The 21084-nt window shown below is 49.1% G+C and overlaps 1 protein-coding gene across 1 annotated transcript in view; it reads right to left on the minus strand.

Moving 5' to 3' along the window:
- SDK1 (sidekick cell adhesion molecule 1) overlaps nucleotides 1-21084 on the minus strand; it is a 530463-nt gene that overhangs the window by 181128 nt on the left and 328251 nt on the right. The window contains exon 13 of the mRNA XM_032606677.1: nucleotides 17076-17212. Coding sequence (XP_032462568.1) covers nucleotides 17076-17212 — 137 coding nt within the window. The remainder of the gene's footprint in view (nucleotides 1-17075; nucleotides 17213-21084) is intronic.

Genomic DNA, 21084 nt, shown 5'->3' on the forward strand with positions numbered 1-21084 from the left:
CTGGGGACTGACCCATAGGAAATCAAGCTGTCTTTCTTATTTCTTGGAAGCGGTGCTAGGCATTATGAACGTAACAGCGTTATTCAAAACAGCCAAGAGGTGATGCGACCCGAGTGTCCATCGACAGGTGAACGGACAACCAGAATACGGTCCATCCACACAACGACATGTTATCCAGCCTTGAAAAGAACAGAAATTCTGACACATGCTCCAACATGGATGAACCTTGAGGACATGACGCTGAGTGAAATAAGCCAGTCCCCGAAGGACAGATAATGTAGTATAACTCCACTTAAATGAGACACCTGGAGTACGCCGGGGGCTGGGAGTTAGTGTTTGACGGGGACAGAGTTTCAGCTTTGCGAGATGAAAAGATGTCTGGAAATGATGGTGGCGATGGCTACACAGCGGGGTGACTGTACTTAACACTACCGAGCTGTACACGCCGAAGTGGCTGAGATGGAAAATCTCACGCTATGTGTATTTTACCACAATTAAAGACTTTAAATGGTGGGAATTGCATATAACACAAGGGCGATAACACATGACTCCCGAGAGCGCTGAGTATGAAACAAGGGAAGGGCGCCGATGCGTCTGGCGTGGGCCCGGCTCCGGCAGAGACTCTGCCGGGCGCTCCTGTTTTCACCGCAGGCCCCCTCTCCACCCTGCCCACCCTGCCTGTGCCCTGGACGGCCTGCCTGGCAGGGAGGGCTCTTCCCTACTCACTGGAGGTTGCCCCAGACTGTCTGCGTGCTTCACCCAAAGGTCCCTGCTCTTCTCACGGTGCAGCCCTGCACGACCCCTCTCCCCGGCTCTGCGGCTCCCCTCGGCCCTGTGACCACGGGTGATCCCGGCTCTGCCACTTCCCCTCATAAACTCCCCCCTTGATTATTCTGAGTCACGAGTGCTGCCTGCTCCTGCGGGCGCCCTGCCACCCGCGCTGAAGGAAACACGTCTTCCACCCCTGTCTTCCTGCAGATGACAGCGTCTGTAAGCGTACGCCGCCCACCTGCTCAGCCAGGTACAGAGTGAACCGCGGCAATTCCAGAAAGACGCAAAGTCAGGAAGCCAGTGGTCGAGCCCGTGGACTGAAACGGTTAATCGCACAGGGAAGGGGCAGAGAAGCGCCCCGGACGCCTCCTTCCCGCCCCAAGCGCCCTCCCTCCCTCCCACCCAAACTCAGCCCCACGCGATTCCCTGACTCTCGGCCATTTGTTCACGCGGAGTGTAAACAGCTCCTGAAAGTGTAGCCTGAGCGGTAGGAGCTGCTGCCCAGTTCGATTCGACAACCGGGCCTATTAATCTGCTCTAGACCCTGGGGCTCTGCTCAGTTCTCTGGTTGTATCGATAGGAATTTTTACTTACTCTTTTTCCTCTCCTACTAGAAGATAAAAGATCCGGCAGGAAGAGAGATTAAACTGAAAACGAAAATAAATGAACCCAATCCATGTCACGGGCACTCTGATTTGTACCAAATTAAAAAAAAAAAAAGTGGTCTAGGAAGGATTTGCTCACTAACAGACTTTGGAATTGCAGACTTGCTGAGAAGTGTTAAAATTTAAATAGCGAGTCTGTTCCTGACAGTCAACAGGCAAAATCCCTTTAAGAGATTCTTCTTCCAGTCCTCACAAAAGAGTACTACGAGATGCTTGTCTCAGGGCTGGAATGTAGAAGAATCTTTTGATAAAGGAACCCAACCCATAAAAGGTTCAATAGCTTTTTTGCACCCCTTCGGGGATGCCCCTTGCTCCTCTAATCTAGAAGACTAAGGGATTTTAGTCTTCCCCGGCCAGGCTATTAAACAAACCTCTGCTCCACAGACGGGCATCACTAATCTTTCTCTTGGCTTCAGGCGCCCAGAAACCACGAGGCATTAATCACTCCTTCACTCTGTCTGTTGGTTAAAAAGCTGGTGGCTTTCCATCTTCCCAAATGTACTGGAAGCTTTTTTCGATTTAAAAAAAAAAAAAAAAAAAGAGCATCACCATTTCCTCAATTAAAGGTACTTGAGGAAGGAGAATACTTTTCAAAGAAAATTTTCTTAATTGCCAAAAGAACCATTATTATTATTAATACCTAACATTTGTGCAGCTGTTTGAAGTCTGGACGTGCTTTCACATCCGTAACCACATGAGTCCTCTTGGGAAGGAGGTATTATCTCTCCTCTTAACAGATGGAGAAATCAAGACTCAGAAGTTTAAATAACTCCTTCCAAGCCTTACGGGCTATCACCGCCTAGGCCCCTGGATGGTCCAACATCACTGAGAACAGAGTAGCCGGGCCTCCAGCGTTGCCCTGCGAGACGAGGTATGGGGTATCCAGAAGCACCCGGGAAGTGCTGGCACTCACACACACCCCAAGGAAGCACAGAAAACCAAAAGCTGAATGTGTCTGGGCAATGAAGAAGATGCAGGAACCAGTTAAGTGACACCAGAAGGAAGCGGAGAGCCAAATCCCGGACTTGGGATGTTCAACAAGCGAGTGCCCTGGGCTGTACCCCAGGCGAGAGCAGGTAGGAAGGCAGGCGGGGGCTAAAGGCAGGGAAAGTCGGTTAAGCTCTGCGAGATGAAAAGATGTCTGTACCGAACTGTACACGCCGAAGTGGCTGAGATGGAAAATCTCACGCTATGTGTATTTTACCACAATTAAAGGGTTCAAATGACGAAAGAGACAAAACCACCAACGAAAGTTTAAGAGACGAAAGAGACAAAACCACCAACACAACAGATGGACCTTGTCTGGATCCTGATTCAAGCAAATCAACTGTGAGAAGACGTTTTTAAAAAACGATGAGGGACACTTAAATGTGGACTGAGTATAAGATGGTATTAAAGACTCCATTAATTTTCTCATAGGTATACAATGTCCTCTTTTGAGCTATTTACTGAATCACTTAAGGATGAAATGACAAAATCTCTGGGATTTCTTTTAAAATACTTTAGCAAAAAAGGTAGGGAACTGATGAAACAACTGTGGTAAAATATTAATGGTTTTTGAAACCAAATACAAGAATACTCTGTACCTTTGTGCGTATTTAGTACTTTTCCTAACAAAAAGTTTTTAGAAAGTGACTCTTGTCACTACATTGCCAGCAGTGAGCGTTGTAACTGTCTTAAATTGTACATTTGATAGCTGAAAAGATATGATTTCACTGACGCTGTACCTTGTATTGTTTTACGTGGATGAGAATGAAGATTCTTTCATTCAAATAACTTCCCCCAGGTTACAGCGTGAGTTAAGTGGAAAATTAAGATGCAAATTTATTTTTCTAATTGTAATTCCACTGCTGATTTGGCTACAACTGTCTGCATACTGTGTCTCCTGAAATATGAATACCGTAAGTATTATAATAATAATGGCTACCCACGAGAGAAACTCCATTCGAATGCATTTAATTCACTGTTGGATCCTCAGCACCTAGAAGAGTGCGTGACCCACCGTAGGAACTGGATTCCTCCCTGTTCTGGGGAAGCACCTGCTGTGCCCCAGGCACTGGCGATGCCTCCATCGGGGCGCACCCAACCTCCACAGTTACCTGCGGCAGGTACGAGCTTCCCCATTCACACCCGAGAAACGGAGGCACGGACTACGGCCTGATCTTTCCACCTCGTGGAAACTCCCGGATAAGCCCGATGTTGTTCTTTTGACTTCTTGTAGCTGCTTAGCATTAAAGCAAGGAAGCCGAGGGCTCGGTCACAGAGATGATTCAGAAGAGGAGCTATTCTCTCGGACCGTCGCCTTCGAGGGTCCAGCACGGTCACGCTGATCAGACACTCTCCTTTCCCGCCCCGGGCTGGCTGTGTAGACGCTGAATGCGAGTGCTCTGGGCTTCTGAGGCCGACAGTGCACACTCAGGACAGGGGCCACAGAGAAGGCGACCGTAGGACAAACTCCGTCACAGCCCCCGACGTTTCCAAAGCCTGACCCACATGAACAGCAGCCAGCTGAGAACAGGCGCCTGGGGCGGGGGGACGTGAGGACAGGGCGCTTTGCCTCCGTGGGCTCCTCCCCCAGCGCCTGGGGGGGGGTGGGACGTGAGGACAGGGCGCTTTGCCTCCGTGGGCTCCTCCCCCAGAGCCCCAGCTCCAGTCTAAGCACGAGAGAACGCTCTGACAAACCCCAATGGAGTGGCATCCTGCAAGATGCCTGACTTGCCTTCTGGAGCTGCCACCGTCATCAAAACCAGGGTAAGTCTGAGAAACTGCCCGGCCAAGAGCAGCCCGAGGAGACGCAGGCCCTCAATGTGACGTGGTGCTGGATGGGATCCTGGGACAGAAAAAGGCATCTGCAAAACGCTGAGGAAACCCGAGTAAAGCATGGCCTTCAGGTAATAACCGTATGCCAATATTAGTTCACTGATTGTGACAAATGTCCCCCACAAAGGCAAGATGTTAATAAGAGGGGCAACTGAGCATGGGGTCCAGGAAGCCCTCTATCTCCACAATTATCCCGTAAACCAAGAGGTGTTCTAAATAAAACGTTTACCGAGGGGGGAAAAGGCCAGTCAGTTAATGAGTCGACAGGGCCAGGAGGAGAGGGGCAGGTGCGGGGCCTGCACTGGAGACCCCGGTTGTCCTGCGCGAGGAGAGGTCAGGGCTGGTGTATGAGGACACCAGCAGGCACGGCGCTCACCAGCTGCGTGCGGAAAGCCTGGGTTTAAGCCACTGGGATTCTTCTGGGGTCGGGGCTCTGGAGGGTGGGCTGTCACAGACGTGGCTCACGGGAACCTCTTGTGTTTGGGGACCTGCTGTCTTTGGGTGGAGTGAAAACAAGGGGCCGGGCCCTCCACGGACTGCAAACAGCAGTTACCCAATGCCCTCACGGTGGACCCTGTGCCCCCTCCAGAGGGACCCTGAGCTTGGCTCCCATCTGCGCCAGCCCTGCCCAAGGTCCCAGCAGGGGTACTTGCAGCTTTGAATGGTTTTTCTTAACCAAAGCTCCAAAATTACATAAGCTAGAAAACCTGGGTCTATCCTGTAGAACTGTACATCCATAGAGTAATACAAAAAGGTAAATTTTATTTTTATACCTATATACACACATATATATGTATGTATCTCACGAAAAAAGTAATAGAAGTTCATTAACAAAAATTTTCTTTGGAAAATAAAGAGTAGGAGAAAAACGTGAAACAAAACAAGTACAGGTCAACATTACGGTTGTTTTCTAAACCATTCTCATGATTTTTCAAGTGCTTTGTGTAATTATTTTCAAGTTTTTCAGAGACTCTGACCTATACTTCAGTGTTTGGCTGAAAGAGTCACTGACGTGAGTTTGGCGGGATGAACCACACTCGCTCGTCTATGTTACAGCACCCTCAGACTACGGTCACCGGGTCAACAGAGACACAGCGTCAAAGCCCAGACGCACAAATGATCTCAGCCTCCAGAGTGAGGCCTCTCGGGGGGTGGGGGGTGCTGTGGAATGGATCCCCACTCCAAGCCGCTCATCTGCTCCGGGCGGATGGGAAAACTCAGAGGCAAGCACACCCAGGGCTACGGAGCAGCCTCTCTTGGTTTATTCACAGCTCATCTGGACGTTAAAAGAGAAGCCCAGATAATAGCAAGCGCTGCAAGGTTAAATGAGATCCTTCTGCAGGATTCTGGATAAAAAATTATTAAAAGAATGAAAGGAATGTAATTTGTAGTGACACTTCAGAATTTCAAGCCTGAGCTGGCAGAAATAACATTTTTAGAACAGACCGTAATCTTGAGAGAAGGCCATGAGGTCTTCCACGATTCTGTCCAGGCATTAAACACACCTAAAATGAGCGAATTGAAACACAAGTTTGAAAGGATGTTGTGACCCAGAGCTACTCATGGAACCATGGGAGACAAGTCTGAGGTCACAGGAGGGCCGGGCCACTCCCCTAAGGATGGATGGGGTGAGAGACTCAGACTAGTCAGACATCGTCACTGGACCAGGAGAAAGAGCAGAAGTGGACGGGTACTTTCTGCCTAAGACAAAAGCCCAAAGAGCACAGGCTAAAATAGTTGCACATCTTTCACTTGGGGAAGGCTTTCTCTGCCGTATCTGTCCTTAGAGGAGGAATAAAAGTCTGTGGGGTTAGATTTACAACGTACCAAGTTTTGCCTTAAGAGTTAAGAACGAAAGAGTTGAGCATTTAAGGAACTAAATGAACTTCTCTGCTAAGGACTATGGCCAGAGCGATGCCAAGAACAGGCTTTGAGACCTTCGGCTGTTCACATCTAAGGGACTGGGCCTCCTGAGCTGTTGGTAAGACACCAAATGTGCCCCAGGCGTGGGTTCATGGGGCGACACAGTCCTGGGAAGAGCGTGGTCCCTGAACTGGAGAAGCCGTTTGCATCAGAGGAGACACTGGCCAGAGAGGTTGGACATGGGCACTGGACAAATGCAGAAGCGGAGGGCAACTCAGCCTGGGGCAGGAGACAAGTCTTGGTCGCAGGGAGCCCCACACGGCGGGCTGGGGACAGGTCCGACCTCGGCTGGCCGGCGACCCGGTGGAAGCAGCTGAGCCGGCCTCGGGGAAGACACGCGGCAGGGGCCACTCTGCTCTGCACCAGGTGTCCCCCGCACGGGAAGCCGCGTCCGTCTGGGGGACGGGCTTGGGAAGGCCAGGACCCGCAGGGCCTGTGCGGCCCCTCGGCTGCCCTGCCCACCTCCTCATCTTGCCCAAGGGCAGGGAGCCAAGGGGACAGGACCCCAACCCCCCCTCCTCAGCCCCTCTCTGGGCCTACGACACAGCAACGCGACAGGGAACGACTGTGACGCGTGCTGTCCTCCTGGATGGATTTTAAAATGGGAGCAAGTGCTTTTAACGTGAGGTTCAACGTGAAAAAACCCACAGAAGAGTGAGCGAAGGCCGAAACCACTTCCTCACACTCCGAGGCTTTTAGCAAGTACCCGCGTGAGGCGTGTGTCACAGACGGATGAAAACGATTTGAAGCGTAAAGAACAAAGTCTCTTTGCCACTCCGGCAAGCAAAGCCGCGCAAAGCCCAGCGTCAGCTCTGGAGCAGCTAATAGCGAGGCAGGAGAGGGTGTCCCATGCTCGCGGGGAGGGGCTGGCGGGCAGGCGGCAGGAGAGCCAGCAGAGCCGCACGGGGTCTCCTCACCTCCCCGAGGACGCCCGGGGGCGCAGGCGTCGGGGCCTCCCAGAACCTTCTCCAAAAGCCAGTCTTGGGCCAGCAGGTGACACAAGAGGCCCTGCTCGAGAAAGGTATCGGCGCCAGAACGTTCCACGCTCCAGGAAAGACAAACTGCCCTGGGCCATCGCTACCTGAACCCCCAAACACCATCTCAGACTCAGCAAGCGCCCGGACCACGACCTCGCGGGGTGCTTCCCGTTCCCGCGCCCGGCTTCCTGGCCATCCTCGGCCCCCTCTTCCCGGAAATTCACTCACCAGTTCAGGATAAGGGCCCTTCCCGCGCCGGGCCCTGGGTCCCTGCCCTCTGCCGCTGGGACGAGAGCTGCCCGCGCAGCACCGCCGGCCCAGCTCCGCGGGGCAAGCTGCCAGGCTCTGCGGCCATGCCGTGCTGCTCGGCGGCGCTGGACGGCCCTCTGCGGCTCGCCCCTCAGTCTGGCACCATTCTGTCCTGCGTGAGTGTGTATGTGTGTGTGAGGAGAGACAGAAAGAGAGATCTCCTGCTGTTAAAGACCTGCTAAAGTGAAATATGCCTGAAACTGGATGATGAAATGAAAATTAAAGATAAACAAATCCAAAATCCCTAAGCAGAAGAAGCCAGAGAGATGTTCTAACACCCGGGGGACTTGGGGAGCTCAGCTAAGCACTCGGTCTAGCTTTGGGTTCCCTGTTGACTAAGGGAACAAAGCAACACTCTGGATGTGGGGTTTCAAAAGGAAGCCGCTAAGTCGCCCGGGGGAACCAGCAGCCTGTTGACAGCGGCGCTGCCCGCTGTGTGGACTTCTCCGCGCGTCAGAGGCGGCGAAGGTGCGGGGGATGTAGAAACGTCCTTCCAACCTGACAGTCCTCACACACCTTTGGAAAAGACGAAGAAAGGTATTAACTTATGGAAGACAGTGCTTCTTTCCAAGTTAAGGAAAAATACACTGATTTCAAGTCTGAGGCTCGGGAAGCTCATAATGATGACCAAGTCCCTCAGAGCCAGCTCGGAAGCCTGTCCAGAGGCAGGACCTTGGGAGTTCACGGCAGAGCTGCGAGCCTCCAGGGTATTCATACAGTGAATTCTCCTGCATAAATTGTAGGGTATTGCTAAATGGAATTAAAAAAAACAAAACAAAACAAACTTGCTTAGAAAGAAGAAACATCCCTACACATATTTTAAAAACCCTAAGAACCAGGAATGGGAGGAACGTATTACAGGATGAGAACCAACCAGGAATGGGAGGAACGCATCACAGGATGAGAAACGGCTGTTTCAAATCAGTGTCATGTTCATTTATATGAGGTTCAGACGGAAGTCGGAAGAGTGCTTGCCTTTGAAGGAGGAAGACTGGAAAGGGACACGGGGAACTTCCTGAAATGTTGAAAATGTTTTGCATCTTGTTTAAGGTATGAGCTACGTGCTGTACGTATATTTGTCAAAACTCAATAAACAACAAGACTATCGACATTATACACAACAGTAAAATCCTCGTAGACATCCCGTTGAGATCAGATAAACAACGACTCTGCCAATCACCTTTACTTTTTAAAATTATTCTGACCGACCCAGTAAGATATAAAAGCAAAAGGAGGGCTTCCCTGGTGGGGCGGTGGTTAAGAATCTGCCTGCCAATGTAGGGGACACGGGTTCGAGCCCTGGTCTGGGAAGATCCCACGTGCCGTGAAGCAACAAAGCCTGTGCGCCACAACTACTGAGCCTGCGCTCTAGAACCCGCGAGCCACAACTACAGAGCCTGTGTGCCACAGGTACTGAAGCCCGCGCGGCTAGAGCCCGTGCTCTGCAACAAAAGAAGCCACCGCAATGAGAAGCCCTCACACTGCAACGAAAAGTAGCCCCCGCTCGCTGCAACTAGAGAAAGCCCAGGCACAGCAACGAAGACCCAACGCAGCAAAAAAAAGTACACAAATAAGAGGATTAACATAAATTATTAAAAAAAAAAAGCAAAAGGAAACAAAACCGTTTTACTGTTTGGAGAAGATATGATTGTCTACCTTGAAAACTAAAAGGATCAACTGAAAAATATTTATAATAATAATAAACAAATACTTAAACCTCAATAGCCTTCCTATGTTTCGACAATGAATAACTCTTTAGAAGATGAAATGGAAAGAAAATCCTATTTACAGTAGCAATAAGACAAAATCTTAGGGCAACTGTAACAAATAAAGTATAGAACCTATGGGTATAAACCTGCAAACTTCACTAAGCAGTATAAAAAAATAGCTGAAGAAATGGAGAAGCGTATTATTTTTCTGGATGGGAAGACAGAGTCACCAAGAAGTCAGTTCTCATAAGACTTATCATAGGTTTAACATGATTAAAAAGTCAATGTGATGATTTTAAACATTTGACAAAATGATTCCCATTTTTTTCTGGAAGACGAAACGGGTGACAAGAACCGACAAAACTTCTGAAAAGATGAGGGGAATGTCTTATCAGTCATTAAAACATATTTGGGACTAAAGCCATCAAAATATTATAGAACTGACAGATAATCAGGTGATGAATCAATGGGTCCAAACAAACTCCACAGACTTTGACATAAACAGGTCCCCTTAATATACGAGAAAGGCACTTCATAAATAAATGGATTATTTGATAAGTCATGCTGAAAAAAGTGGGGTCATTTGGAAGAAATAAAAGGTCACATGTCAGATTACTTACATCTAAATACCAGATGAATTGAAGAGTTAAACGTATTAAACCTTAAAGCTTTACAAACAAGATGAAAACTTATAAAAATATATGTTATGGGGCTTCCCTGGTGGCGCAGTGGTTGGGAGTCCGCCTGCCGATGCGAGGGACACGGGTTCGTGTCCCGGTCCGGGAAGATCCCACGTGCCGCAGAGCGGCTAAGTCCATGAGCCATAGCCACTGACCCTGCACGTCCGGAGCCTGTGCTCCGCAACGGGAGAGGCCACAACAGTGAGAGGCCCGCGTACCGCAAAAAAAAAAAAAAAAAAAAAAAAAAAAAAAAAATATATATATATATATATATATATATATATATATATATATATATATGTTATGCTTGATAGTGTTGAAATATCCAAACATAAAAGTGACGAAAGAAGTCATAAAGGAAAACATCAATAGATTTACTACATAACAAACCCCTCTGTATGTCAAAAAGTAAGACACAAAAATTGAGGGTAAAAAAACAAATTGAAAACATTCTTGTCACAAATGACAGGAAAAACCCTAAGGCCTTGATAGAAAAATAGGGGAAAGGAAACTGACAGATCGTAGCAGGGGAAGCACGAAAAGCAGCCAACTTGGAAAAATGTGTTCAGCAGGACCACAAATCAAAGAATGAAAGTAAAATAACTACAAGCCCTGAGCTCAAGTCTCAGAGCCATAGATCTTCTCAGTGAAAACACCGGGAAATATCTTCACAAACTCGGAGCAGGAAAAAATTATTAAAGAGTTTCCTTCCAGACATTTTGCTTAGTTTTGGTATCCTGCCTGAGCTGATTCTCTAAGGGCCTACTTTGCCTGCCCGGCAAATCAGCACGGCTGCCCTGCACGTGGGGGCAGGAGTCTGGGGACGGCACTTCCCGGAGAGGACAGTTCCCCGAGGAGGTGCTACAAAGGAGCCAGCGGAAGACGGAAGGGCAGGACTGGGGAGCTGAGCAAAGGGGCAGCGGTGCCGCTGGGTGCGCTCAGGGAGCTTCGAGCCGAGCCCTGATGCTGAAGCCTGAAAAGCACAGCAATGAGTGGCTGGAGATAAATCTGGAGAGGCAGGCGGGGGTCAGGTGATCAATGGTGCTATTTATGTGCTAATAAGCCTGGAATCTACTCTCTAAGCAATAAGGGTTTCTACACAAGAAGGAATTAGGGCTGGCAATCTGGTTAGAAGGTGGCCTGGGACTAAGTCTCCGGGCTGCTAGAAGCACAAGCACACTTGGGGGAACCCGAGGCTCCCTGCCCAGCCCGGACGCGACGCCTGCTCTGGGGGCCTCTGCAGGGCTTCACGCGGGGTGTGCACTCCGTAGACACGCAGAGAACGTGGGGACTCCTGGGCGGAGAGGGGAGGCCAGATGGGTGGGGTTGTATGGCGGGGCAGAGCCAGTCAGGGACAGGGCTGCTGAAATGCGGAGGGGCAGTGGATGAGGCAAGACGCTTACGAGGTAAAACCAACCCAAAGGGACGTACTGATGCCTTTGAGGGGGGCGGGGAGTGGTGAGGGGACAGGAATGACGTCTCTGTTTCTAACCTGGAGGGTGATGAGGTCTCCTTTGACAGTTTGCATTTGGTGAACCTGGGGACGTCTAGGTGGGGACGTCTGCATGAATCTGAGGTCTGGGCTGGAAGCACATGACGGGGAGCTGCAGCCCGTGGTGGGAGGTGACCCTCGGGGAAGGGATCACTGGGGGAAATGTGGGGAGAGAAGACCAGTGTCCTGAGCAAGGAAAACCAAGGGACACCAACGCTGTAAGGGCAGGACTGGAAATGAAGTCAGGCGAGTCAGAGAAAATGGTCCAAGAGACAAAAGACTGAGACGTGAGAATGAGGAGGGAGATGGAGGTCAAGCCCAGGGAGCAGAGTTGTAAGTGGAGGGGTGAAGAGAGCATGGGATGCAGAGACGTCGGGGAGGAGGGGAACCGAGAAGTGCTCCCTGGGTCTGTGCTGTGGTAATGATGCCACGGCTTGGGCAGAGGGGAGCAGATGGCATGAGGGGGTGGAGATGATTCTCCTCTGAGGCAGAAGGAGCAGGAGACAGGGGGAGCTTGAAGACGGAGGGCCGAGGGATTCAGTGATGGAGCCGAGTCCTGGAGTACGCGGCCGCAGAGGGACCGAGCACATGGCGGGTGGGTTGCTCTCCACACATGTGGGATCCTAGGGATTATTTGTATTCTTTGCGCTGTAAGTAATTTCTAAATCTTTTATTAATGAGCATATGTAACTTTAATAACAAATTACAAAGGTATTTTTAATATTTTAATCAAATTTAAATCTTATAAGGTATAAAGCTATGAACACTCATATCTGTTAAAAACTAACAGGAGAACTAAACAAGATGAAATACTCTGAAATTTTCATGTAAGTACGCTTGTTACCTGCAATGACGTAACAGGAGTCACGTGCTAAGGTTTAAATAAATTAATGCGGAAAAGACTTACTTTTTCTAAGTGGTCAAAGACCAAGCTTATTCTATTTTAGCAGTGAAATGCCTGAGTTAAACTCGTGAAAACAGGGAAGGGCTCGGTTTGGGAATTAGTCTGAGACACAGAGACGGCCTTCCCCGAATGTCAGGTATCGTGGAAGCTTGCGGCGCGTCTGTGCGTTCCTAACACTACGGGATGCGAACGCACCCGTGGTAAAGGATACATTTTTAGAAACGGAAAATCACGGTTCTCATCCAAATATAAAATGAGCACCTGTCAAAGACTTTAGTTGCCGTTAATTCATGAGGGAACCAGCAAGATGTTACAACGCATCAAAAGAGACTCTGAGCCACACACGCCGGCAGTGAGGAATGCTGAAATGGATTTACAAATAGATGCAAAACCGACCGCTAGCTACAGAGCAATAACTAAGCACTGCAGTAACCGCTTATAACCAGGACACGACTCATCTGCATTTCTATGGACAAGAATGATTTGCGGCGCTACAAGTTTTCGATCATCTAGAGTTGTAAAAACAGCTCAAAAACAGTGAAAAGTGCAGGCCCCCGAAGCATCAGGGAACCCTGAAGGCTGCTCGATGAGACACCCAGCGACCTGCTTTGGGTCCACTTCAGAGTCCATCACAAGTCTTTTCTGGCAATCTCCCCCTTGTGATAATAATCTTAAAGAAAGATTATTCTTAATTAAACTCAACAAATATTTCAGCGAATGGGCCAAATCCTTTAGCTATGCAACAGAGTTTTCAGCCCGTTTACAGGGTCCCTGCCATGGAGACATCAAGAATCCCTGCTCCCTCTTAACACACGGATGCCCCAAGGCAGTCCCTTGGGGCACTGACCCCTGCTCTCAGCCCAGTAGGCTGGTACCTCGGGCCAGGCCTCGGAACGGCGCTGCCCTCTCCAGCCCCTGGCCTCCCGCAGAGACGCCTGGGACCAGAGAACTACCGGCTCCACAGACAGGAACTACAGGATGCCAGCAGGGGCCCGTACTCTCCATAAAGGGCTTCAGCTCCAGGCCGGTGCACAGACACTCGGCACAAGCTCCGGAGTTCTGCTCCATAAAAGCTCTAAAGAAGCCCTTTCTTAACAGCTGGCATGTTGTGGGGGCAGGTGTTACAAAGCGCCTGCCTCCGCCGCTAAACCCCTCCAGTCTGGTCCCTGCAGGATCCACGGTTTCCAGGAGAATGGCGTCCTACCCAGCCTGCCAGGAGGCGCTGACGGCAGCGAGGACCCTGAGTCGCTGGATGAGCGGGCTGTTGGGTGGAGCTGTTTAGAACTGTCCGCTTGCACGCCACTGAGTGTAGGCCAAAGAGCATCTCCATTTTACTGTACCTGCAGCTAAGCTGTTTTTTCTGACCATAATCAGCCAGCATGTTCAGCTGCTTCTTCAGGGCACTGGTTCCTAATAAAAATAAAAACCAGATCATTGGCCCAGTAGACAGTGACGGTCTTGCTGTCCGCACATCAGGGAGACGTGCGGCTAATCCACTGATAGCAGCATGAAGTGATTCGGCCAAGGCCGCAGACATGTTTTATACAATTGAAATCAGTATCAGCCCGGAGACACCCATGCTATCCACTTTAGATTCTCTGTGTAATAATCATTCTTGGTGCGATCATAACAATAGTGTAGAGTACTCTGGATTCTTCCACAATACTTTTCCGCTGAAGCAAAAGCATCTGGGTATCAGCCAGCTCCAGGTAGGTCCAGTAGGACAGCCAGAGGCTGATGAGGGACTAACGACGCCCCCGGTCACTTTCTCAGCATCCTGGCCTGCTTCCCCACATTGGCGTCACCTTGAAAGCCGGCTGTTTCTAAACGCCTCGAGGCTTATGCTCTGGGGCCTTTGCTGACGCTGCCCCTTGTCGTCTGCTGGCCCCGGTCTCCTGGCATGCCTGCCCCTCTGAGGGCGCTGTCCACCTCCCAGCTGGGGCCTCCACACGCCGTCCCCCTACTGAACTTGGGACGTACCTCAGCGGGAGCGCCGTACGTGGCAGGATGTGTTGACGTGTCTGACCAGGTCCCTGCTGTCGGTGGGTTGAGACTGACCGTTTCAGCTCTGCGCCCCAGCACCCAGCAGGGTGCCTGGTGCAGAGCAGACGCCCAATCAGGACTTGGTGCTGAATGGACGGATGGACGGATGGACGGATGGATGGATGGAATAAATGACTGCACGTAAGACCTGCTTCTCATTTAGGCAGGACGTCTGACAAAGAACCAGCCGATCATACAAGCTGTTAAGAAAATAGTTGGTGTGGCATTTTGAAACAATGCCTTATTTTATGTAACCGGGGTGCCATAGAGCACTTCCCTTTTGGCAGACGGTCTGTGACTATAACTTACTTGAGTCCACCACTGGGGACTCTGCCAGGGACTGACCCAGTTCATCTGGTGAGCGCCTCTGAAGGGCACAAAGACAGACGAGCAAAACACAGTCCTGATCTCAAGGAGGTGACACCCAGCGGGGGTCACCTCTGCCAGGGCCCTGCTTCTGACACTTCTCTCCGTGCAGATCCCTGTCAGGTCCCGTTTTGCTCACAGGCCACGCGGCCCTGACATCCTCGGGAAAACCTTAACCGCCCAGAAAATTTACGTCAATAAATACTGCCAATCCCTCCCCTCTTTGATCAGAGCTGTTGAACTAAAACTAAGATGGGTGTTGGCTGATTTCCATTCACACCCTACCCTCTCCTTGAGGAAAGAGACCAGATCAGGCAACGCAGAGGACCACGGAGAGGGAGCGAGCGCCTGGGCCCCGGGCACCTCAGTCTAGGATGTGCTTGGAACCGAAGCCATTGTAGTCAAGGGTGAACATTTAGAAAGGCAGGACATGGGAGTAGCATACCGAAGGGGTTGGGGGAGCCCAATTCAAATAAAGGCAGGTCCACAGAGCGGCTTCCTTTAATCCCCGCAGAGACTGACACCCAAGTGCCATCCAGGGTCCACTTTCACCACAGTCACCGCTAAAGCACAAGAGGGAGGGGTCTGCCCCCTAAAGCTTCTCTGCAGTGGTCTGGCCGCCAGGAAGAGCACAGGCTCCAGGGGCTGACGGCTGGGCGGAGTCCCCTCCTCGCCTATTACCACCTGCGACCTTGGGCCAGGGGTTTACACTCGCACGTCACTGAATGACAGGGCCTGCTGCGGTCTGAGCATGCAATGATCGGAAGGGGGATCCATCGTGCGAGAGGAGGTGGAAGAACCAAAGGTAATTAGGGGAAACCCGTGAGTTCAGTCAACAGCCAGCGGGACAGTGTACAGGGCGAGCGAGCTTGGGAAGATCTGTGGCAGAACCGTAGGCTGTCCTGCCTGAGGGAGTGGGTGGTGCCCAGTGCCTGTGGGGTCTCAGCAGGACAGCCCGCTTTGGCTGGGGGGACACTGGGATACCACCACTCCCAGCTGTCCTGAAACAGAGACCCACTTATAATAACGTCACGATGAGACCGGCTGCCAGCCCAGGGAAGCTGACCATCACAAGAGCCCAGTGACCTATGGTCTGGCCAGCTCCTCCCTGGGGGAGGCCCCAGGAAGGAGCCTGGAGTAACAGTGGGATGACAAAGGCAGGAAGCCAGCTTCGGCAGGAAGCAGTTCAACGGAGCTCGTGTGTGGAGCCTCCAGGCAAGGGGCTGGGACAGGGGAAGCCTGGCCCTTAGGGAGACATCGTGAAACACGGTGGGTGGCACAGAGCAAAAAGCAGTGGCCTGGGAGGCTTCCCGGGGGCCGAGGCGGGGTGGGTTCTGCTCCAGGCCCTGCTGAATTCGTACGGGGGAGGGAGGATATAGTCCAGTTATATTTTAGGAAGGTCGATGTTTCGGCCTGTGTGAGAACGGTTTGGAAGAGGCTGTGGCACTTGTCCTGGTGAGAGGGAACCGTGCCCTAGAGAGACAGAGAGAGGAGAGCAGGTTCCTGCTACGTCCTAGAACACAGACGGGCAAGGCTGCTGATGCACTGGGGTGGGAGTGGGGTCGGGAGAGGGAAAAAGAAACCCAGGACTATTCCTGGGCTTCTGGCTTGAGTGATACAGGAGTCACCAAGGGGGCACACACTGAGATTAGAATGGCTGCAGTGATGAGGCGGGAACAGTTAGGACAGAGTTTGAAGAACCTAAGTTGGAGGCATCTGTGAGACAACCAGACTAGAGATGCCAACTGCTTATGTGGGTTCCATCTGTGGTCCTGGAGGCCAAAGATGAGGAAAAGACGCCACTGGAAATCACAGGGATGCATGAGATGTCCTAGGAAGAGGTTCTGGGAGAGTGGAGAGGAGAGGCCAGCAGAAGAGAGGAGGGGAGGTGGCCAGTGGGGCTGGAGGGGAGTCCAATGAAGGAGGAGACTGTCTGGTGAAGGATGGTGGTGACCGCTGCTGAGAGGCCGAGGAAGGTGAGGAAGGAGACGGCCCACTGAGCCCTTAGCATGACGTCTGCGCCCAAACCACCAAAACAGGTTAACTATCATTGTTGCTGACCCTCAGACCAGCCCCAGGCGGAGGCACTGTTCATGCATTTCCAAGCTCGTCCCATGCTGAACTGGGTAGTCTTGCTCAGGGCGGCCCCATGGGCACAGCCATCTGGGGCCTCGGCCCAAGCCCAGGCTCCCACTGGAGGCCCTCCAGCCACTCCGACCGCTGCCCGCCTAGGTTCCCAGGCCGCCCTTTAATTTTCCCGAAGCCCAAGCTGTGGTTTTCATTGGAAACTCCGTAAAGCATCGTAACGTTTTACTAGCTGTTCTGGGACTGGGCCAGAAGTAAAGGTTAAGGACGTTAAGAGCACAGGGAGAAATGTGATTATTGTCCATGGCGACAGTGTTGCTTTGTTACTTACTGTTTTCAGACAGCTCCACGATGTAGTAGAGAACAGGGCTGTTTCCATCAAAGGGTCGGACCCAGGAGAGCATCACGGTATGGCTGTGGGAAGAATTCAGGCTGGCCAGGAGGTTCTGGGGTGAATGAGGCAGTTCGCTTGGATGCAGAAGAACAAAAAAAAGAAAAGAAAAGAAAACGCAAGTCAGAATTGCGGGTCAGCCTCCTCGTTCTTATGTTGCCTCGTCCTTGTGTGCAATGTTTTGAAAATGGAGAACATCAAACACGCCCCGAACACAAATACTAACTACTCCCTGCCCCCAGAAAACCCTTCAGCATTCACAATGTGTTTTATTTTCCAAACATAATTTGATTTAATCCCTCTGGTAGGGATTAAACAACTAATGACTCTCACTTAAATCGAGTGGGGGGGGGGGGCGCCGATTTTATACAGTAGACTATTTAATTGAGAAAACTTGGTCAACAGTTTGTTTTTACAGCTAGAGGCTGTTAGTGGGAAGGCAGCAAGCCATAGAATAGGAAAAGGCCTGGGAAATAGAATTTACTGTGGAAGTTTCTGACACCAGCCATTTGGAGTTACCAGCCAAAATGCCCGTATGTATTCTTGGACAACGGAGCAGCCCCGTTACTGAGCTGGCGAGGTTATATTGTTGTTCTGTCTTCTGTTGGATAATGGAGATTTGGGGAAAGCACTGGAAGGGAAATGCGGTAAAAACACTAACCGGAACCCCACGGAAATAGTAAACAATGCATCAGCAAGGCTATAAAATGGAAACACAAAGCAAATAAATTCTGGAAAGAAGTTACTAACACAAAGGGTCTTCATTGGGATTTACTGGTGACGAAGCGTCAAAATCCAACTGCATGGTTTCTACCACCGACGGGTCAGCAACCTTGCAATCGTGAGCTGCCCAGCCCATATTTAACCTTTACATCTCACGCTCCGGGAGCAGGACCCTGTCCTGTGGCCACTGAGAATGGCTTCTTCTCCTACAAGGAGTGCTGGGAAAGGCGGGGCCGGGTATCACCCGCTTCACCCACTAACAGCTTCTGGTCTCTCTTAGACATCAATTATTGCTAACCCACATAGGTCAGCACAAAAAGCCATAATTATCCTTGATATTTTTAATTTAAAAATGTACTCATTACACTTTGAAATTTATTAAGCTGTTATGTGCTTGCAGCTACCCAAGAAACACAGCTCTCTCTAACCCACCACACCATTTATAAACAAACTAATATTTCTAACATAGACTGCGACTTCATTTATTTAACATCTTTACTGGAGTATAATTGCTTTACACTGTTGTGTTAGTTTCTGCTGTATAACAAAGTGAATCAGCTGTATGCATACATATATCCCCATACCTCCTCCCTCTTGCGTCTCCCTCCCACCCTCCCTATCCCACCGCTCTAGGTGGTCACAAAGCACTGAGCTGATCTCCCTGTGCTATGCAGCTGCTTCCCACTAGCTATCTGTTTTACATTTGGTAGTGTATATATGGCCATGCCACTCTCTGGCTTCATCCCAGCTTACCCTTCCCCCTCCCCGTGTCCTCAAGTCCATTCTCTACATCTGCATCTTTATTCCTGTCCTGCCCCTAGGTTCTTCAGAACCATTTTTTTTTTTAGATTCCATATATATGTGTTAGCATACAGTATTTGTTTCTCCCTTTCTGACTTACTTCACCCTGTATGACAGACTCTAGGTCCATCCACCTCACTACAAACAACTAAATTTTGTTTCTTTTTATGGCTGAGTAGTATTCCATTGTATATATGTACCACATCTTCTTTATCCATTTCATCTGTCGATGGACACTTAGGTTGCTTCCATGTCCTGGCTACTGTAAATAGAGCTGCAATGAACATTGTGGTACATGACTCTTTTTGAATTATGGTTTTCTCAAGGTATATGCCCAGTAGTGGGATTCCTGGGTCATATGGTAGTTCTAATTTTAGTATTTTAAGGAACCTCCATACTGCTCTCCATAGTGGCTGTATCAATTTACATTCCCACCAACAGGGCAAGGGGTTCCCTTTTTTCCACATCCTCTCCAGCATTTATCGTCTGCAGATTTTTTGATGATGGCCATTCTGACTGGTGTGAGGTGATAACTCACTGTAGATTTGATTTGCATTTCTCTAATGATTAGTGATGTTGACCATCCTTTCATGTGTTTGTTGGCCATCTGTATATCTTCTTTGGAGAAATGTCTGTTTAGGTCTTCTGCCCAGTTTTGGATTGGGTTGGTTTTTTTTTTTGATATTGAGCTGCATGAGCTGCTTGTATATTTTGGAGATGAATCCTTTGTCACTTGCTTCGTTTGCAAATACTTTCTCCCATTCAGAGGGTTGTCCTTTCGTCTTGTTTATGGTTTCCTTTGTTGTGCAAAAGATTTTAACTTTCATTAGGTCCCATTTGTTTATTTTTGCTTTTATTTCCATTTCTCTAGGAGGTGGGTCAAAAAGGATCTTGCTGTGATTTATGTCACAGAGTCTTCTGCCTATGTTTTCCTCTAAGAGTTTTATAGTGTCTGGCCTTACATTTAGGTCTCTAATCCATTTTGAGATTTATTTTTGAGTATCGTGTTAGGGAGTGTTCTAATATCATTCTTTTACATGTAGCTGTCCAGTTTTCCCAGCACCACTTATTGAAGAGGGTGTCTTTTCCCAATTGTATATTCCTGCCTCCTTTATCAAAGATAAGGTGACCACATGTGCGTGGGTTTATCTCCGGACCTTCTATCCTGTTCCATTGGTCTATATGTCTGTTTTTGTGCCAGTACCATACTGTCTTGATTACTGTAGCTTTGTAGTAGTGTCTGAAGTCTGGGAGCCTGATTTCCTCCAGCTCCGTTTTTCTTTCTCAAGATTGCTTTGGCTAGTCAGGGCCTTTTGTGTTTCCATACAAATTGTGATATTGTTTGTTCTAGTTCTGTGTAAAATGCCATTGGTAGTTTGATAGGGATTGCATTGAATCTGTAGATTGCTTTGGGTAGTATAGTCATTTTCACAGTGTTGATTCTTTCAATCCAAGATATGTCTCTCCATCTGTTTGTATCATCTTTAATTTCTTTCATCAGTGTCATAAAGTTTTCTGCATACAGGCCTTTTGTCTCCTTAGGTAGGTTTATTGCTAGGTATTTTATTCTTTTAGTTGCAGTGGTAAATGGGAGTGTTTCCTTAATTTCTCTTTCAGATTTTTCATCATTAGTGTGTAGGAATGCAAGAGATTTCTGTGCATTAATTTTGTATCCTGCTACTTTACCAAATTCATTGATTAGACCTAGTAGTTTTCTGGTAGAATCTTTAGGATTCTCTATATATAGTATCATGTCATCTGCAAACAGTGACAGTTTTACCTCTTCTTTTCCGATTTGGATTCCTTTTATTTGTTTTTCTTCTCTGATTGCTGTGGCTAAAACTTTCAAAGCTATGTTGAATGATAGTGGTGAGAGTCGGCAACCTTGTCTTTTTCCTGATCTTAGTGGAAATGGTTTCAGTTTTTCACAATTGAGAACGATGTTGGCTGTGGGTTTGTCATATATGGCCTTTATTATGTTGAAGTAAGTTCCCTCTATGCCTACTTCCCACAGGGTTTTTATCATAAATGGGTGTTGAATTTTGTCGAAAGCTTTTCCTGCATCTATTGAGATTATCACATGGTTTTCATCCCTCAGTTTGTTAATATGGTTTATCACATTGATTGATTTGCGTATATTGAAGAGTCCTTGCATTCCTGGGATAAACCCCACTTGATCATGGTGTATGATCCTTTTAATGTGCTGTTGGATTGTTTTCTAGTATTTTGTTGAGGATTTTTGCATCTGTGTTCAGCAGTGATATTGGCCTGTAGTTTTCTTTCTTTGTGACATCTTTGTCTGGTTTTGGTATCAGGGTGATGGTGGCCTCGTAGAATGAGTTGGGGAGTGTTCCTCCCTCTGCTATATTTTGGACGAGTTTGAGAAGGATGGGTGTTAGCTCTTCTCTAAATGTTTGATAGAATT

This window comes from Phocoena sinus, chromosome 15 (genome assembly GCF_008692025.1).
Source record: "Phocoena sinus isolate mPhoSin1 chromosome 15, mPhoSin1.pri, whole genome shotgun sequence".
NCBI classification, from domain to species: Eukaryota; Metazoa; Chordata; class Mammalia; order Artiodactyla; family Phocoenidae; genus Phocoena; species Phocoena sinus.